The following is a 17,168-nucleotide window of genomic DNA, read 5'->3' as shown; positions in this document are numbered from 1 at the left end:
CTTCCCTTCCCTTCCCTTCCCTTCCCTTCCCTTCCCTTCCCTTCTCTCTTCTTTCTCTTCATTTTTCTTTTCCAAGGTAATGGCTGTGTAACTAAATGAAGACTGATTTGCTGTCAGAATATAAACATGGGTAGCAATTCTATTTTGTGAAGGATCATATTTTGATTCCGGCTAATAATTTTAAGAGCAGTGAGTAAGTCTATTCGCATGACTGACTTGACCGAGGTTTTGTTTTTAAACTACAGTTTATTGTGTGAAGAAAGAAAAAAAGGGAGGGATGAATCCACTAACTCTTTGTCAAGCATCTAATGGAGAGGGTTGGCCTAGCTGCTGAATCTTTGGAGATGGTGAGGGGTTGAAAATGCTGCATTGCTAAGCAACACATTCAATAGCTTTCTGAGTGTGTTCATAGGCAGTGCGAAGTAATGAAGAAGGGGGTGGAAGGAACTCTTGGAGGGAAAAAAGGTTGAAGAGTAAATGCTCATTTAGCATTGGTAAGGACATAATCTTCCTTTCTTTAAGATAGAAGTTAAGAGGTAGCTTTTGTTGGATTTTAAAAATCTAGTACAGTACAACAAAGCATCAGAAACCATTGGTTTATGATCTTAACATAATTTATTAAAGTAGATATTGGTATAACATTGCTAGCTGCTTTACAAACAAATATATGTATAATTATCAGTATATCTCCACTATCAGTTTAATTGCTTCTCTGTGTATTAGGTCCCATAGAGACATTTATAATTTTAATCTTAACTTTTTTTTTTAGTTAAGTATCATGGCTAGAGATAGTGTAACTAGAGTTATACTATAGGTACTGCTACTTCATATGGGAGATCATAAAGAAGAGGTATGTAAAATAGCATATATGACACTAATGTGCTTATTGATACCTCCACATAAATAAGCTTTCTGTCTCTACTTTTAGATGAATTTTTATTTAAGATGTGACATGGTTCATCTATATAAGAAAGTCTCAAGACAAAATAAAATCCTAGACAGAAAAATAATGGAAGATGCTTTGCTTGAGAATGTGCTGTACTTCCTCAGAAAACAACAAAGGATAGGAAGCATGTTGAATGTTCATCTTGTAGGGGTGGCAGGAAGCAATGGTTTGCTTTTGGGTACTGTAGTTTGTGGGTGCTTTGGGGTATTTGGGGGTATTTTTGGCATTTTGTGACTAGCTGCACTCATCATGCCAGTCATTCTGGAAATGTGCAATCCTTTCATGGCAACCATTTGCAGGAAGCTTTCAAAATTTCCAGAAAACCCTTAAAGATCCCCCCCAATTCTCACAAAGCCTGCCCATTTCTGTTGTAAGGTCTGCTTTTTCATTCTGTATGTAACTTTTTGAGATCACAGAAATTGTACGTTATATTCTTTGCTTTCATCACTTTAAAAAAACATGAATGTATATTTCTTAAAAATCCTCAATTCCTAATATACAGGGAGCCCTCGACTTATGACCAGTCACTTAGTGGACTTACCGAAATTATGATGGACCTCCTCAGGGCTACTTATGACCCTGTTCCGATGGCCAACCCCCTCTCCCCATCAGTCACCTAACCGTATTTTGAGTGCACAGCAATTGAATTTTTTTTTTTGAATTTTATTATATTTATACCCCGCCCTTCTCCCGGAGGACTCAGGGCGGCTTACAGCCAGTTTAAAAACAACTTAATACAATACAAAATACAAAATTTAAGAAAATGATTAAAAATAAATATTTAAATAGGCCGCTTCTACTAAAATTTATTTAAAACCAATTTAAAATACCCCTAGGCCAGTCCTGCCCGCTGAAACAACCAAGTCTTGAGGGCGCGGCGGAAGGAGGGGAGATCCGGAATCACCCGGATCTCTGGGGGCAGCTCGTTCCAGAGGGTGGGTGCTCCGACAGAGAAGGCTCTCCCCCTGGGAGTCGCCAGCCGACACTGTCTGGTTGACGGCACCCTGAGGAGGGCCTCTCTGTGGGAGCGTATCGGCCGGTGGGAGGTAATCTGTGGCAGAAGGCGGTCTCGGAGGTAACCAGGTCCAATGCCATGGCGCGCTTTAAAGATGATAATCAACACCTTGAAGCGCACTCGGAAGGCCACAGGCAGCCAGTGCAGCTCGCGCAGCAGCGGCGTTACATGGGAGCGACTTCACCGCCCGCGCGGCCGCATTCTGGACTAACTGGAGCCTCCGAGTGCTCCTCAAGGGAAGCCCCATGTAGAGAGCATTACAGTAGTCCAGGCGGGAGGTGACAAGAGCATGGGTGACTGTGCGCAAGGCATCCCGGTCCAGAAAAGGCCGCAACTGGTGCACCAGTTGGTTCAAATTTAGAGCCACTTATAGTAACTTGCAGTCACTTTACTGTGTTTTATAATGCGTTTGCCAAAATCCGGCATTTACTTCTGGTTTTTGCCAAAACAGGCCCATAGTGAACAATCAGATCTGCTCCCAAAGAGTTCAATTAGCTATTTTACTGCTCATGCCTACAACACAGGAATCTTCTCAGACTGGCGGTTTGTATTTGGGTCGGACTAGATAAGGTTCAACAGCATTCAAGGGGGGGGCAGAGCTCTCCCTCTTATGCCCATATAGGGATTCCAAACTGATTCCCCCTTTGACTCCTCTCCCAGCTCAGCCAGTCTATCTCTGAAGCTTCACTTAACAACTGTGGCGTTCACTTAAACACTATGCCAAAAAAGGTCATAAAATCAAATTGGTCATGTGGGTGATCTGCTTTAAGACCACTGTAATGGGCAGGCTCCATTAAGGTCATAAACCACTACCTGTAAGTGGTTTTGAATTCAACATCTTCCTTTGGGAGAATGTTGGAGACTATTCTGATTAGAAGCAGTGAGTGCTTTTCGAGGATATCCCTACGTACATCTTGTCAAGGAATTGCGCAGCCGGTGACCAAATGGATTCAGAGATGCTGACATGAACTTGTAGTTTTATATAAATAAATATATTTGACATGTATCTTTATAAATGTAAACAAGGTAGTCAGGCACATCACTACATCATGAGGTAAAACACAGAGCACAGAGAAGAAAAAAGGCAAGGGGAAAAGGGAAACTCCCCCTCCACACCCATAGCAACCAATCACAGCGAAGATTACCTCACGCAGGAGCCATCACTCTCCAACCAATCAACTAGAACTGTGTGTTCTGGCTCATTGTACAACCCCACTGTTCCAGCTACTAAATTTAAATATCTTAACGTATCTCTAATGATTTTTTCAGTTGGAAGCAATCCTTAATTCTTGTACAATTGAAAATTATAGGAATGGCCTAATGGCTTTGGAACCATATGGCTTTTGAATGCTTAGTTCCTGTTTCTGAAGTTATGCTAATTTCAAATTATTATCATCTGAAAACTCTTTGAGTTCAAAGGAAAGTTGTGTACATCACAGCAAGCTGCTAATGTGATTAAAGATGCAATACAAAAGAAAAAAAAAGAAACGTTTCATAAAAATTGTTCAAAGAAACCTCCTTTTCTGACAAATAAAAACAATATGGATTTGTGAGAAATTCAGGACTGCTTCTACCAAGGCTTATTTTGGTGCACTCTTCTTCTGCACCTGGGCTGTGCTTTATTTAGCCTAATAAATTCCAGCTTTGTCCTGCTCTGATTAGGTGCCTGCTTGGCTCCAGTAAGATAAAATAGAATGAGGCTGTCTGTAAAATCTGATTCAACAACTAATTTGCAACGCTTTGGGATGGGTACATTTTTCTGTATGTGAAGGTGCATGCTTTTTTTGTTTGGTGCTGACCCACCACTCTTAAGATCCGTGCCTAGTTTGAATTCGATAACTTTTGTTTTTCTCTGCCATATGCATGATATTGCTTATTGTTTTCTCTGAGCCACTGCACTAGTTCTGCCTTCTTAACAGCTTTTTGACCTTAATGTTGACCTGGCCCTTTAAAATATATCCATTTTCTATGGTTATTTATTGTTAAGCAGGGGTAAGCTTTATAGTGCATTTATACTATTTTGAGATAAAACTATGATGCCTACAGGGAATGTAGTCATATTGCATAAAGAGGTAGAATCACAAGAGCGAAATTTTGATGGGAGTAGAAAAACAAAACAAGTGAGTTAAATTTAGCTCTTTGGATTTCTTCTTCTTTTTGAAAAGGAAACATACACTGAAAATCAATTATTTGCCTCCACATTTTGATGATGTCATTGAAAAAGAAAAAAAGGATTGAATAGGTATAGGTATTACCCACATTGCTATAATGCTTTATGGTTTTTTTTCAACATTCCCATCTATACTGAACTTGTGAGTATGACAGATTATGGGAGGTTGGGAAAAAGATGGAAGAGGACATTAACATAAACATCAAGAAATGGAGATGATACAAATCTGGGAAGAAGCATTTGAAAGTATTCAAAGAGACTTATTCTTAATTAGTTCACTAGAAATGAAAGCAAGAAATTCTTATTACAGTTTTTAAGATTTTGCATTTTCCTAGAGTAGCATTAAAGATATCAAATCTGCATAATTCTTGCTTCCTTGATCTTGCTATGCTGTGTAGAGCTTGAAAAACAAACTAAGTTGTACATGTGGGTACCAACAGGCAGGCTTGTCAATTTGATTTTACTCGTGTTGATAAATGTCACATGGTGTTCTTCTTAGCAGGATTAAGGAGTTCTAGAAATTCGTCCATTTGAAAGGTGAGATGACCTTTCACATCATATGTCAGGGACTGACTTGGATTTTGGCATTAGACTTAATCTCATGTACCCTGAAGACATTTTTTGTAAAACAATAATGTAAAAATATACATGGGTTTAAATTTGGAATCTTCTTCATACAAAGAATGAATCTATGGCTCTTCCTCATAAATCCTTCAGTTAAACAAATCAATTCTGCCATTTTAAAATGCAGCAGAATATATAATCCTTAATTTGAGCTGTGGAATTTATGTTTTTTTTTTTCTGAAACACACATTGCTTTCAAAACAACACAGCTATTGAGTTAATTGTATCTTGCTGATATGTGAAAATTATAGAAGATATTACATTTTTGGTTAAAACAAGGTTAAAATGAGGAAATTTGTATTAAAATGTACTCCCTTTTATAGCATTATTTTATTATGTTATTGCATAAAGAGCGTTTCATTGAATCGATGGTTTAAAAATCAGAATACCAAGAATACTTGAGTATTAAATTTGAATACAAAATGTAATGTAAATATCTTCAAAAGTATTATTAGACATATTTACTATTTAGTTTTTAACAGCAATTATTTTAGCAACAATAATTCTGTTAGCCTTTATTCAAACTCTTGCATTGATTTAATGTAAATTTTAGGTGTAAGGTATAGAAATGAGAATTAAGTCATATAGTTTATTTCTAAACAATATTGTAGCCTAAGAAACTAGTTTAGAAATTAAAGATGCTTAATTTGTTTCCATTTCCAGCAAAGTGTACAAATGCAACTCTTGGCACAGTGGAAATAAATCCTATTGAAAACACAGCTTGAGCAAATACTAACAATATTTGCACATTTTATGGCTGCACCCAACTTTTGGGGCTCATCTTAATTTTGAAAGCTTGGTGGATTTTTAATCTTATCACAAAATGATGGACATGAGAGGATTTACAAAATAGCATGCAATGGGAATGGGCCAATCACAAAATGTCCTTTTTTTTGGAAAAGGCAGACAAGAGGAAATGAGAGACAAGTAACCTGCCAAAAACCTCATTACAAGAATATGTCTAAGTCTGTCTTCCAAGGACATTCAGTTTTTTGCTCCCGTGAAGTACACTCATGTTGTAAGGACAAATTACAAATTTCCTTTCCTTTTCTCTATCGGTGAGCCAAGTCATCTCCACTTTATTTTCCTAGAATACATATTCATAAACCAGATCAGTGTGTCTATTGTGTGTATCTGTGTCTATGTGCAAGATTCAGAATGTCACAGAGATTCAACAGGGAAAGAAAACAAAAACATATAAGTGTTGGGACAAAGAAAAGAAAAACCCTAACCCCAGGTCGAGGTCCCATTTGTTCACCTGCTAATGTTCAGAACCATGGTTTCTTTGTCCATAGCAGAAATTGACATCTTTTCTGATCAATCTACCCTTTTTTTTTTGGCCTTCCCTCCATTTCTCTGTGTAGCCTACTTTTTCTGCTTCAAATCCATACAAACTCAAGTGTAGCCGGATTATCAGGAGGGAGTAACTAATCAAGAATGCTACATAGCCTCTTTCAAATTGCAAATCAAAAATAACTTGTTCATCAGTGACACATTACAGGTATGAGAGTAGTTAAGTATATTGAGTTCATCATTGCCAGGCAGCAGTGAATTGAATCTGTTAGTACTGAGCATTTTCAATTCAAAAATTGGTTCAGAATCAACAAAATACTGTATATTTCGAATTCTATACAAATTAGATATGTTGATGTTGCCACATTTGATTCTTTCCAACTTAATGGCGTGCAGGATAACTTTTCAAAAATTGAGCAAAATGGGGTTAAATTTGGCATGGTTGGAGAACCCAAGGAAACAAAAGTTCAAAAATGGTCCAAATTGGCCAGAGGTAACAAGTGGGAAAAAAAAATCTTCCCACACAATATATATGAAGAGCAAACTACAGTGTTGGGGACTCCTCCCTCCCAAACCCCCCTTCCTCTCTTCCCCACCTTCCCATTTCTTCTCCTTGTCCTGAAGTGGCATTATTATTGAAGAGGTTGAAAACAACAACAACAACAACAATAATAATAATAATAATAATAATAATAATAATAATAATAATAATAATAATAATAAAGCTGGAAGGGATCTTGGAGGTCATCTAGTCCAACCCCTTGCTCAGGCAGGAAACCCTATACCATTTCAGAAAAATGGCTGTCCAGTCTCTACTTAAAAATGTGCAGTGTTGGAGCATTCACAGCTTCTGGAGGCAGGTTGTTCCACTGATTCATTGTTCTCACTGTCAGAAAATTTCTCCTTAGTTCTAGATTCCTTCTCTCTTGATTAGTTTCCATCCGTTGCTTCTTGTCCTGCCTGCAGGCGCTTTGGAGAATAGCTTGACTCCCTCTTCTTTGTGGCAGCCCCTGAGATATTGGAACACTGCTATCATGTCACCCCTTATCCTTCTCTTCATTAGACTAGACATACCCAATTCCAGCAACTGTTCCTTATATGTTTTAGCCTCCAGTCCCCATGCCAGATGTTTGTTGTGGATGTCATGCTTTCTGTAGCTTGTTCAGAGATGTATATTAGAAACAATTAAATTGTAAAAAAAAAGTGAATACTGAGCCGTATCAACAAAGTGAATACTGTATTTCAAGCTTGGTATATGCAAAAAAATTATAAATGGGAAAAGGCTAATTTTTAAAAAAAAATTAATGGAACTGAAAGATTTATAGACAGGTGCATAAATTCCTGTCTGAGAGACTTTAATATAGTAATCAGTTTCTTAATGTAGAAGCATTTCTTTTCATAGAATTGAATGATTGTCTTCAGCTACAGTATGATCCTGGGTAAAGATTTAATTGGTTTAAGGAATTCCCAGCAGGTACTAATAGACACCAGCTCGTATGCTAAGGCACCTTTTCCCTTTCAATCTGAAGCACCACTGCACATCCCTTTTAATTAATATAATCCAATTCATAAAAGAGGAAATAGTTGAGGAGTGCTATTATTGAACTGCTGGAGGGTATTAATGCTCATGGGAACTATGATAGTTTATTACGGCAACAAATGAACCATCCTAAATATTTAGCTTATTCCTTCCTTTCTTCCTATAGGAAAACATTTTGAACATTTTCCTTTAAGGGTAGTTTTGTTATTCAGATTAGCAAATGTTAAATGTTTAACATTAATTCTGGTAAGTTTTGAACAACCAAGCCTTTTAGAAGTAATCATACATATTATAAATCTTTTTTTAATAATCTTTTTATTAATTTTCTATTTTTACATTTAGGTATTTAAAAAGCAATGTGGTGGCTGGGTTAATCAATAGTTCAGTAACATACAAAAATCTTTAGTACAAATCTCAAGCTACAACCTCAAATATTTCCTCTCTTTTCCCCTTAATATCTACTATCTCATATTTAAGCTAATAACAGTTAAATAAAAACATCATTATTACATTTATCAATAAACTTTTAGTTATATATAATTACTTTTACATTCAATCTTTACAGTCAATCAATGTCCTGTTATTGGTTTTTCCCAATTTTTAGTTTCCCATCAATATTCAAATTTAACATTTGATATTTATAATTTCCAGGTTTTAGGTAAACAAAGTTTCCTTTATCTCAATTCATAACAGAATCTAATATTCAAAATACACATCTTATCTATTTGGGTATAATCTTGTTCTATTTTCTAAAAGTTATTTCCCCCCATCTTACATCATCTAATTGATAATACAGTATCCCCTTTAATAAATCAAAGCCCGTTATCTATACTGTCTGAGTTAACCAATTAATCAAACATATTCATAATTTTTTTCTTTTGAGTCTAATTTTTAAGTATTAAACAAATAGCATCCTTGTTTTCAACTAATTTCCAAATGTTTTAATTTTAATGACCAAAATTTTTCTTATCTCAACTTCTCTCCCTTTGGCCCTCTAATTAGTAATATAATCCCCTGTGATAAATCAAAACCCCAATTTTCTTCAGTCTTATTCTGGCTTTCTTTCTTTGCCAGCTAGCCTTCCATGTCAACACTTTTAAATCATCAAATAGATCCCCTTCTATTATTATATATATTGTTTGGAATAAGAGAGACCATTTAGTTGCCATTTTTTTGGAAGGGCTAGCCCGTTTGTATTCCTTAAATTGTCTCCCTATTATTCCAAATCCCCATAATTGTCCTGGTATGTTTATCTTCCATTCAGTCTGTTCTTCTTCTTGCTCCTCAAATTTTGTCTGATTTATATTGAAAGTCTTTTCCATTTTCAGTGTTGTCAGTCCCTTTTCTGGATATTCCATTGACTGTATTTGTTGATCTATTGAGTCCACTTTCTTAGTATTTGATTGTTCTACTTCTTCTGTTACCTTCTGCATTGTTAGTTCTTTAGTTGTAGTCGGAATTTGAGTTTGTATATCTAAGCTGATATCTTGTTCTTTTCTGTAACATCTTATTTTGTCACAAGCTGAAAGGATGGTTTCATGTATTGCTTTTAACATGGAAAGAATCTTTTCCTGTCTTCATCCATCTTCTCTTAATGGTGCATTAAGTTGAGGACTTTGAAATCAGACGAAAATAATTTTATAGCTGGGCATGGGACCTCTATTTCATACGTTTGTAGGTAGTCTTTATAGTAAAAGTAGTTTGTCAAGTAAGATTTTATAATCTAAGGTATTTCATCATCTGCAATAATGACCAGTATTCCTCAGATAAAAAAGTAGGAAGGCAATTCCCCACACACAGCTCTAAAAATCAATAAAGGTTTACATTCATAGTACAAGGAGGCCAGCCATGCCACCCAGAAGTTCTCTTTACAGCTGAACTTCTCACAGATGATGTTTATCAAAGTTAAAAGAGTCTTATCTGTAGTCTGGGCTTCAAGCCAAGTCTCCTTTAGGCAATAACAAGTTGTAATACCAAGCTTCACCACAAGATGTCACCAATGCCGCTTAAGGTTTTTTAAGTCCAAATTTTTTATAGTCCTTTTTCCAATTTTATTTCTTTTTTATGGATAAAAACAAAAGTCTTCAGTGAAAATAAGAAAACTTTTGGTCCTCAAGTTTCAGAAACATATAAATCCAATTAAATTAAAGTTATTCTTTTAGTGCTTTAACTCCCCTAGGTAGTCAGTCCCGTTATTCTTAGAGGGTGGGATAGAATTTCCCTTCCCTCTCTCCTCACAGGGGGAAAGATACTTTGGGCAGCTTTTACAGGAAGAAAAATACTTAGGATCTTAGAGAGAGGATCGGATCTCACCCAGTTTCATCCGTATTGCTTTAGAAGTGCCTGGTGGTAAGTTTGACGTTGGCTGTCTGCAGCCTAGTGACAAGCCATGTTGCTATGCCCAGTCTTTCCTCCGCCGGTTTGGAGGGCTGCCCCGGATCAAGCGGGAGGGCTTCTGCCCTCCCACGATCAAGCGAGGATCCCCTCCTTGCCCCTACAGAGCGACATTCGACCCTTTCCAGGGTCCCCCAGCGGAACAAAACCGAACGCGGAGGACAGAGCTTGCCTTCCAGTGTCCGCGGCTGCCACGATGGCAAACCGGAAGTCTTAAATATTATAAATCTTGTAGCTAACAGAGAAGGTTTTATTTTGCAAAAATAGAAGTGTACAACCTCCAAATTCTACTCCCAGACATATTGGAAGGCAGACTGAAGGAGGAATGTGTGAAATTGAGGCCTGTTATATATTTTCACATGTTAAAATATAAATTGTCATAATATACAGATACTTTCTACATCCTATCCTTATTGCTTTTGCTTCATTGTCAAAATTCATTTGTAAACAGTTCATTATTTATTTTGTGATATAAAGTGCAAAATTTCACAGTAGTTTTTTTATTTCCTTTTGTTGTTTGTCTCAAACCTGATTCTGTTCTGAAACTAGAGAAAGTTAGCACAAAAGAAAAGCTTCTATTTATCTGTATTAGTATTATAATAATTAGTAATACAATGTGCTAATTTTAGGTTGGTTGCTTTTATGTATAGGTGCCAAATCTGATTCCAGTTTTGATGTTTAAATTGGGAAGACCATTGGAGGCCACACTCTGCCGAGACATCTTGTATGCTTTACCTGCTTTGGGAGTTCATAAGGTCAGTATAAAAATATAACTTATGTCTCCTATTATTTATATGAGGTGCAATTAATTTCAGTGCCATGATTATTTTCCCATAGGGTCTTTGTTACTTGTGGTAATAATGTTGAAAGCTTTAACAATGGGACCCAAATTGCTATGCCTGAAACTTATACACAGTTCTGGTTGTACAAATTAAAAATGCTAACTATAATTGTCTTTGATTGTTGGCCTAGGAGGGTTTTTCGTGGTTTATTTCTATGCTGCCATAGTAATCCTTGGAATGTGCAAGACATGGCGCAAGACAATTATGGGAATATACATTGTGAGTGATTCCTTTTAAGTAATGCCCTCCTAACCATACCCAAGCACTCCGAGTTGGTTGGTGATGTCCATTTTGCTCTCCGAGTTAATGGTGACCTAATCCTAAGTAGAATTTTCCTCCAATGGGATTTTCTCATGTATTTTTCCAGGAAACATTGAAAGGGCAGGCTAGAACAGTCAGTGCCCTCCTAACCATATCCAAGCACTCCAAGTTTATTGGAGGTGTCCATTTTGCTTTCCGAGTTCATGGTGACCTAACCCTAACCCTAAATGGAATTTTCCTCCAATGGGATTTTCTCATGTATTTTTCCAGGAAATATAGATTGGGTAGATTAGAAAAGTAACTGCCTTCCTAACCATACCCAAGCACTCCGAGTCCGTTGGCACTTTCCATTTTGCTGTCCGAGTTCATGGTGACCTAACCCTAACCCTAAGAGGAATTTTCCTCCAATGGGATTTTCCCGTGTATTTTCCCAGAACAAATTGATAGGGTAGACTAGAAAAGTCATTGCCATCCTAACCCCATACCCATTCACTCCAAATTGATTGGCGATGTCCATTTTGCTCTCCGGGCTTATGGTGACCTAAAGGTATATAAAGGTATCAAATGTTATTCTAATGGCATGAAAGAAGGTGAAGAAAATGTGCTTTTTAAATTGATTTTAAAACAGTTATACACAGGAACCAGTGAAGGGGGAAAGAAAGTAGAAATAGGATATTCACCTTTTAATTTATGAAAATACTGACCAGGCTGAGCCTGAAGGAAGGGTCAAACCCGTCATCACTTTCAAGTCCCTTCATGCCCACAAGAGATCTAAGCTCACCTTGAATTCCATTGACTCTTATTTACCACCAATTTGCTTTGACCATTAGTAGAGAGCTAGCATGGAATAAACTTGTATTGATTTGAATAGCCTCGGTTCCTGATTTCTTGTGCCTGACAACAACCCAACTATTGATTAAATTGGCAGGTTCAACTTAGTTATAATTAAGTATCTTTAATAATAACAGGCAAAAACCAAATAAATACATCAAATGAATATGTTCAAATAACAACTGTATGCTCATTCGAAATACTAAATATGGACAGAAAAGAATTATTATTTAAATAAGTAATATTTGATATAGTTGATTATAGCTGTCTTGAGAGCCATTTTGATAAAATAGTAGAGGTATTAAACTAAGACTAGGGAGATAAAAGTTCCAGTCTCCGCATAAACATTTAGGGAGTGATAGAATTAGTCTCTGTCTCTCAGCACAACTTATTTTACAAATGAGGAAAAAATGGAAGAGAGTACATTATGTGTGTTGCATTGAGTTCCTTGGAAGAAAGGTTGTATATAGCAGTAATAAGTAACATCTTATTTAACAATTCCTACTTTCAGTTCGCCTCTCTGAGCGATTTAATCTAATCCCAGTGTGTACAATGAATATAGTTCACTGAAGTCACATTTCATTCTTAAATTAAGAATGCATCAGTGTATATATTCAGCAGAATAACTTTTTAATGGTTCATTTGCCTAAATTTCTAAAAATATTATACGTAAAGTTTCCACAGCTTATCCCATATCAAGTATATTAATTTACTTGAACTATAAACATCACGTCTACTCTTATCCTGTAATGAAAGCGCAGATTATAGATTATAAATAAAGACAATGTGGGATTGTTGGCTATACCTCACCCTATCCTGTTTACACCCAATTTTTTACAACTCTGCTTTCTCTTTTGTCTACTTGTAATACTAAATTGTGCAATCAGTCAAATTAAAAATTACTTTCTGATTGTTGTCTTAAACAAGGAGAGCACATTAGTGCATCTGAAGATGGTACAAAATTAATCTTTATGGATTTATTTTACATGATAAATGAATATACAAGAAATTGCATTTACAAAAAAATATCTTCTAGGTCTGTGTTGCACAGATTTTACGTGTGCTGCAGGTATTAGGAAACACGCCAAAACTTCAAGCTGTTACGTTACGTCTGATGACATGTTTATGGGAGAAACAGGTAAAGTTTTGCAAACTGTTAATTTTCAGTTTGACCAAAATAAAAATAAAAATAAAAAATGCTTAACTGTGTCATCCACTGCTGTAGCAAGCCCTACTGTTACAAACCTTAAGAGATGGGAAAATAATATTTTCTTGAAAACATCTTTTTATTTAAGTAATTGATATACATGTTGGGAGTTTTGGATGGCTACATATAACTGCAGGTTATCCATCCATTATATAAACTCTTACCTGAAAATTAGTCAAAATATTGTGTACAGTAATTTTTTCAGTTATGCACCCTCTTTTTTTGCATCCATTTTAATCCAAATTGGAGGGTTGGAAAAAATGATGTAAAGGGGCTTAAGATCCTCTCTTTCAGTGGGTAGCTTCAAAAAAACCTGAACAGAACTTATTGTGGGGCAAAATAAGATTTGGTGCTGGAAAGAAGCTGGCAAAAGAAAGATTTTTACAAAATGCCCTGGATCTGTCTGGACACCATAGTGAAAACAATTCCAGAAACATTTTCTCTTTTGATGAGAAAAACAGTGGGCAATACAGGTAGTCCTCGATTTACAACCATCATTTAGTAACCGTTCAAAGTTATAATAGCATTGAAAAAGGTGACTTGTGATTATTTTTCACACTTATGACCATTGCAGCAACTGGTACATATTTTTTGACAGTGGCACTGTCCCAATGTCATGTGATTACCATTTATAACCTTCCCAGTGCTTTCTGACAAAGTCAATGAAGGAATCCAGGTTCTGTTAAGGATTGTACAATTCACTGAATGACTGTTATAAAAAAAGTTGTAAAATGGGGCAAAATTCCCGTAACTTCCTTAACAACAGACATTTTGGGCTCAATTGTGGTTGTAAGTCAAGGGCTACCTGTATGTTAAAATTCTGTCTACTCTCCATTTTAAATGCCGTGTCTTGGTCACATGGCTCAGAGCAGAGCAGGGTGTGCAGTAGTTTGCTTGCTCAATACTTCACAGCGCCTGTTTGTACAAATACAACTGTACATACAAATATATGCAGACACATGGGATGAGAGCAGAAGTACACACACACACATGTTCTCATTCTGTTAAATGGAAGAAAAATCAGAGTCCTCCTATAGTAGCTGCTGATAAAAAAAGTTGGAAAAATTTCAGAAGCCCTACTTTCTATCCTTTCCCTGTGTTTTTAGAAATTGTCCCAAATGTTGTCAAATACCCCGAGATCATTGCATGAAATCTGAGAGCTATAGTATGATTATCAAGGTATCATATGGCTTGGGGATCTCTCTCTCTCTCTCTCTCTCTCTCTCTCTCTCTCTCTCTCTCTCTCTCTCTCTCTCTCTCTCTCTCTCTGACACACGCACACACAGACAGAGTTGGTGTGTGCAGTTATTATTTGAAAACAGACATAAAATTGTATCAAAGTATGCATTGTAGGAGGGGACATGAATTTGTAAAACTCTTGATGTTTAAAAGATAGATTAATTTAATAACAGTAGGGCAATAAATTGTCACTTTCTAATCTTCTGTTTCCCTTTTTCCTATCAAAATATATTTAGGATCGAGTTTATCCAGAACTGCAGAGATTCATGGCAATGTCTGATATGGCTTCATTATCTGTTAGTAAAGATACTCAGTGGGAGAAGGTGATTGCCAAAGCTGCTTCTATCAGAGATATATGCAAGCAAAGGTAAATGTTAGGTTTCATACGTAACAGTCAAACTCAAGGTTCTTGCAGCAATGTCAGAGACAGATGATAACACTGAAACTGGGAAAGGTGAAAATAAAGCTTGGGGAAGCAAGGACACAGTATCATAACACATACACTGTCATATGTTAAATTTGCTTATTTTCTTCTTGGCTTGATGATATGTATTGCTTGTTACTATTAGAGTGTTAACTTTGGGGGGGGGGGCAAAGGTTCAAGGCAAAAGAGTTTTGAGCAATATGGTCAAAGCTTTTGGAGTTGTTCTATTTATACCATAATTTTCATTCTGTCCTCCCAACTTTTTTTCCTTTTTTTCCTTTAAATTGATATATGCTTATCAATTCTAAAATTGTGCTGATTTTAGTGCTGTTGTGTGTACTTGTATTTTTCTTTTGTGGAAAAGAAAAAAAAATCAAATAATGTACTCTTATACTGATAATAATCTTAGTAAGGAGTATGACCTTAGAAAGGGAACCATAACAGTCTAAGAGCTAGGTGGTATAAAACCTTGAATTGGCTAGACTTTGTGTTATCATTCTGTGTCCTTGCTTCCCCAAACTTTGTTCACTTCCCCAAAGTTTGGTTTGACCGCTGTGTATTTTAAAGGAATGCAGTATCATAAACCCAGTCCCTTTCCCCCATCTGCTTTGTCACATGACTCCTTCAATTCATATTCTACTGTCCTAGGTCTAATTTTTTTCAATTGATGCAAGATGTTTCAAGATATAGTATTTGTCTGAAAAATTGGTTAAGATCTAGCTAGATCCTTAATGAATCTGTCATGTCTGAGAATGAAGTCAATTTATTTCATGCCTTTTCCACAAGTTGTGCTGTTACTATTACTGAACTTAATACCATAATGGTTTATAGAATAAGGTTCAGGAGTCAAGCTTACGTTAAACCACGGACAAGTGGTTAGCTTCACACATTATACTAATGTTCTTTTTTTTTTAAATTGAATACTCTAAAGAAACTACATCAGTACACAAGAAAATATGCGAAAGAATAAAGTAATATGATAAAGATGAATAAACCAAGAATTTTAAAATGGCATGGAAGATTATAGCTTTCCTGGCTCCAAACATTTTTTATGTTTTCTCTTATGGTAGAGATGGTGAATTATGCCCTTCCAGCTGTACTTGAATTTCAGGTTCCAGCTGCCCCATCCATAAGAGCCAGTGCTCGGAATGATAGATTAATAATATGTGGATGGCCACAGATTCCTTTCCAGAGACAGAGTATGTATGTATATGTGCATTATATCCTGCCGTTATATCCTGCCTTTATTATTTTTACAAATAACTCAAGGTGGTGAACATATCCAACACATATTCCTTCTCCTATTTTCTCCACAACAACAACCTTGTGAAGTGAGATGGGCTGAGAGAGAATGACTGGCCCAAGATCACCCAGCTGGCTTTCATGGCCAAGGCGGAATTTGAACTCATAGTCTCCTGCTTTCTAGCCTGGTGCCTTAAACTGGTACAGAAGTTGTAGATCTTGAGATAACCATGCAATTATGTTCATTTTTTTTATAATTACATGAAAACATTTGTATTTTGTTAGGCCTTACCAACATGGGGCAGATATGCTGGCTGCAATTTCTCAGGTACTGAATGAATGCACAAAAGCCGACCAAGCCACGCCTGCTGCCTTAGTCTTACAAGGACTTCATGCACTTTGTCAAGCTGAGGTACTGAGTTCAGAGAGCTATTTTTCTCTTTTATGTATTGCATGTTTTGTTCATCGTTCCTTCTAGTAGTTGTTCTTGGAACAAAATCCCATATTTCATTCGTGTTAAATAAGATTCTATTTTCCTCATTCACTAATCTTCTAGTAACTGAAAGTTACTAGAGAGCTGTAGTAAAATTATATTTCAGTCATTAATCGTCTGGCTCTGAAAAGTGTTGTTCTTAATGTATAAATTGAAATTGTGCCTTGAATTTATTTTGATTCTGGTTTTATATTGATGTCTGAGGACCTATTTTCTCCCATGCTATTAGGGGGTAGAATTTGCAGTACCTGTGATATCAATTACAGTATTTAGGTTTCCTCAATTCTTTTGTTCGCTAGTAATATTAAATTGGTTTTGCAGAACAGCAGCAAATGGTAGCTTTGTCTAAAGGTGGGAGAGAAGAGAATATAAGTGAAAGAGGAAAATATTCCTTAGGATTGTGTTACCGTTGGTTATACGGCAGTGAAGATGTTTGGATGTAAGCTGCTATGGCATCTGGGATCCTGTGGCATCTCATACTGTGGATGGTACAGTTGGAAACAAATATAGGGGAGTTTGGAATAATGAAATAGCAGGGTGCTAGGGGCTGTTCCTGCTCTTGATCATTATAGCTCTATAGCTAGAGTTCTATGGCTCGAACTCACAAATGGAGAATGTATAAAAGTAATACAAAGACTGCGGAGCAG

General features: G+C 36.3%; 1 protein-coding gene across 1 annotated transcript in view; it reads left to right on the top strand.

Moving 5' to 3' along the window:
* FOCAD (focadhesin) overlaps positions 1-17,168 on the top strand; it is a 125,388-nt gene that overhangs the window by 24,887 nt on the left and 83,333 nt on the right. The window contains exons 4-7 of the mRNA XM_015823006.1: positions 10,633-10,737; positions 12,953-13,054; positions 14,599-14,729; positions 16,314-16,440. Of these exons, the coding sequence (XP_015678492.1) occupies positions 10,633-10,737; positions 12,953-13,054; positions 14,599-14,729; positions 16,314-16,440 (465 nt within the window). The remainder of the gene's footprint in view (positions 1-10,632; positions 10,738-12,952; positions 13,055-14,598; positions 14,730-16,313; positions 16,441-17,168) is intronic.

This window comes from Protobothrops mucrosquamatus, unplaced genomic scaffold (genome assembly GCF_001527695.2).
Source record: "Protobothrops mucrosquamatus isolate PMUCROS unplaced genomic scaffold, P.Mucros_1.0 scaffold1739, whole genome shotgun sequence".
NCBI classification, from domain to species: domain Eukaryota; kingdom Metazoa; phylum Chordata; class Lepidosauria; order Squamata; family Viperidae; genus Protobothrops; species Protobothrops mucrosquamatus.
This window is presented reverse-complemented; position numbering and strand designations above follow the sequence as displayed.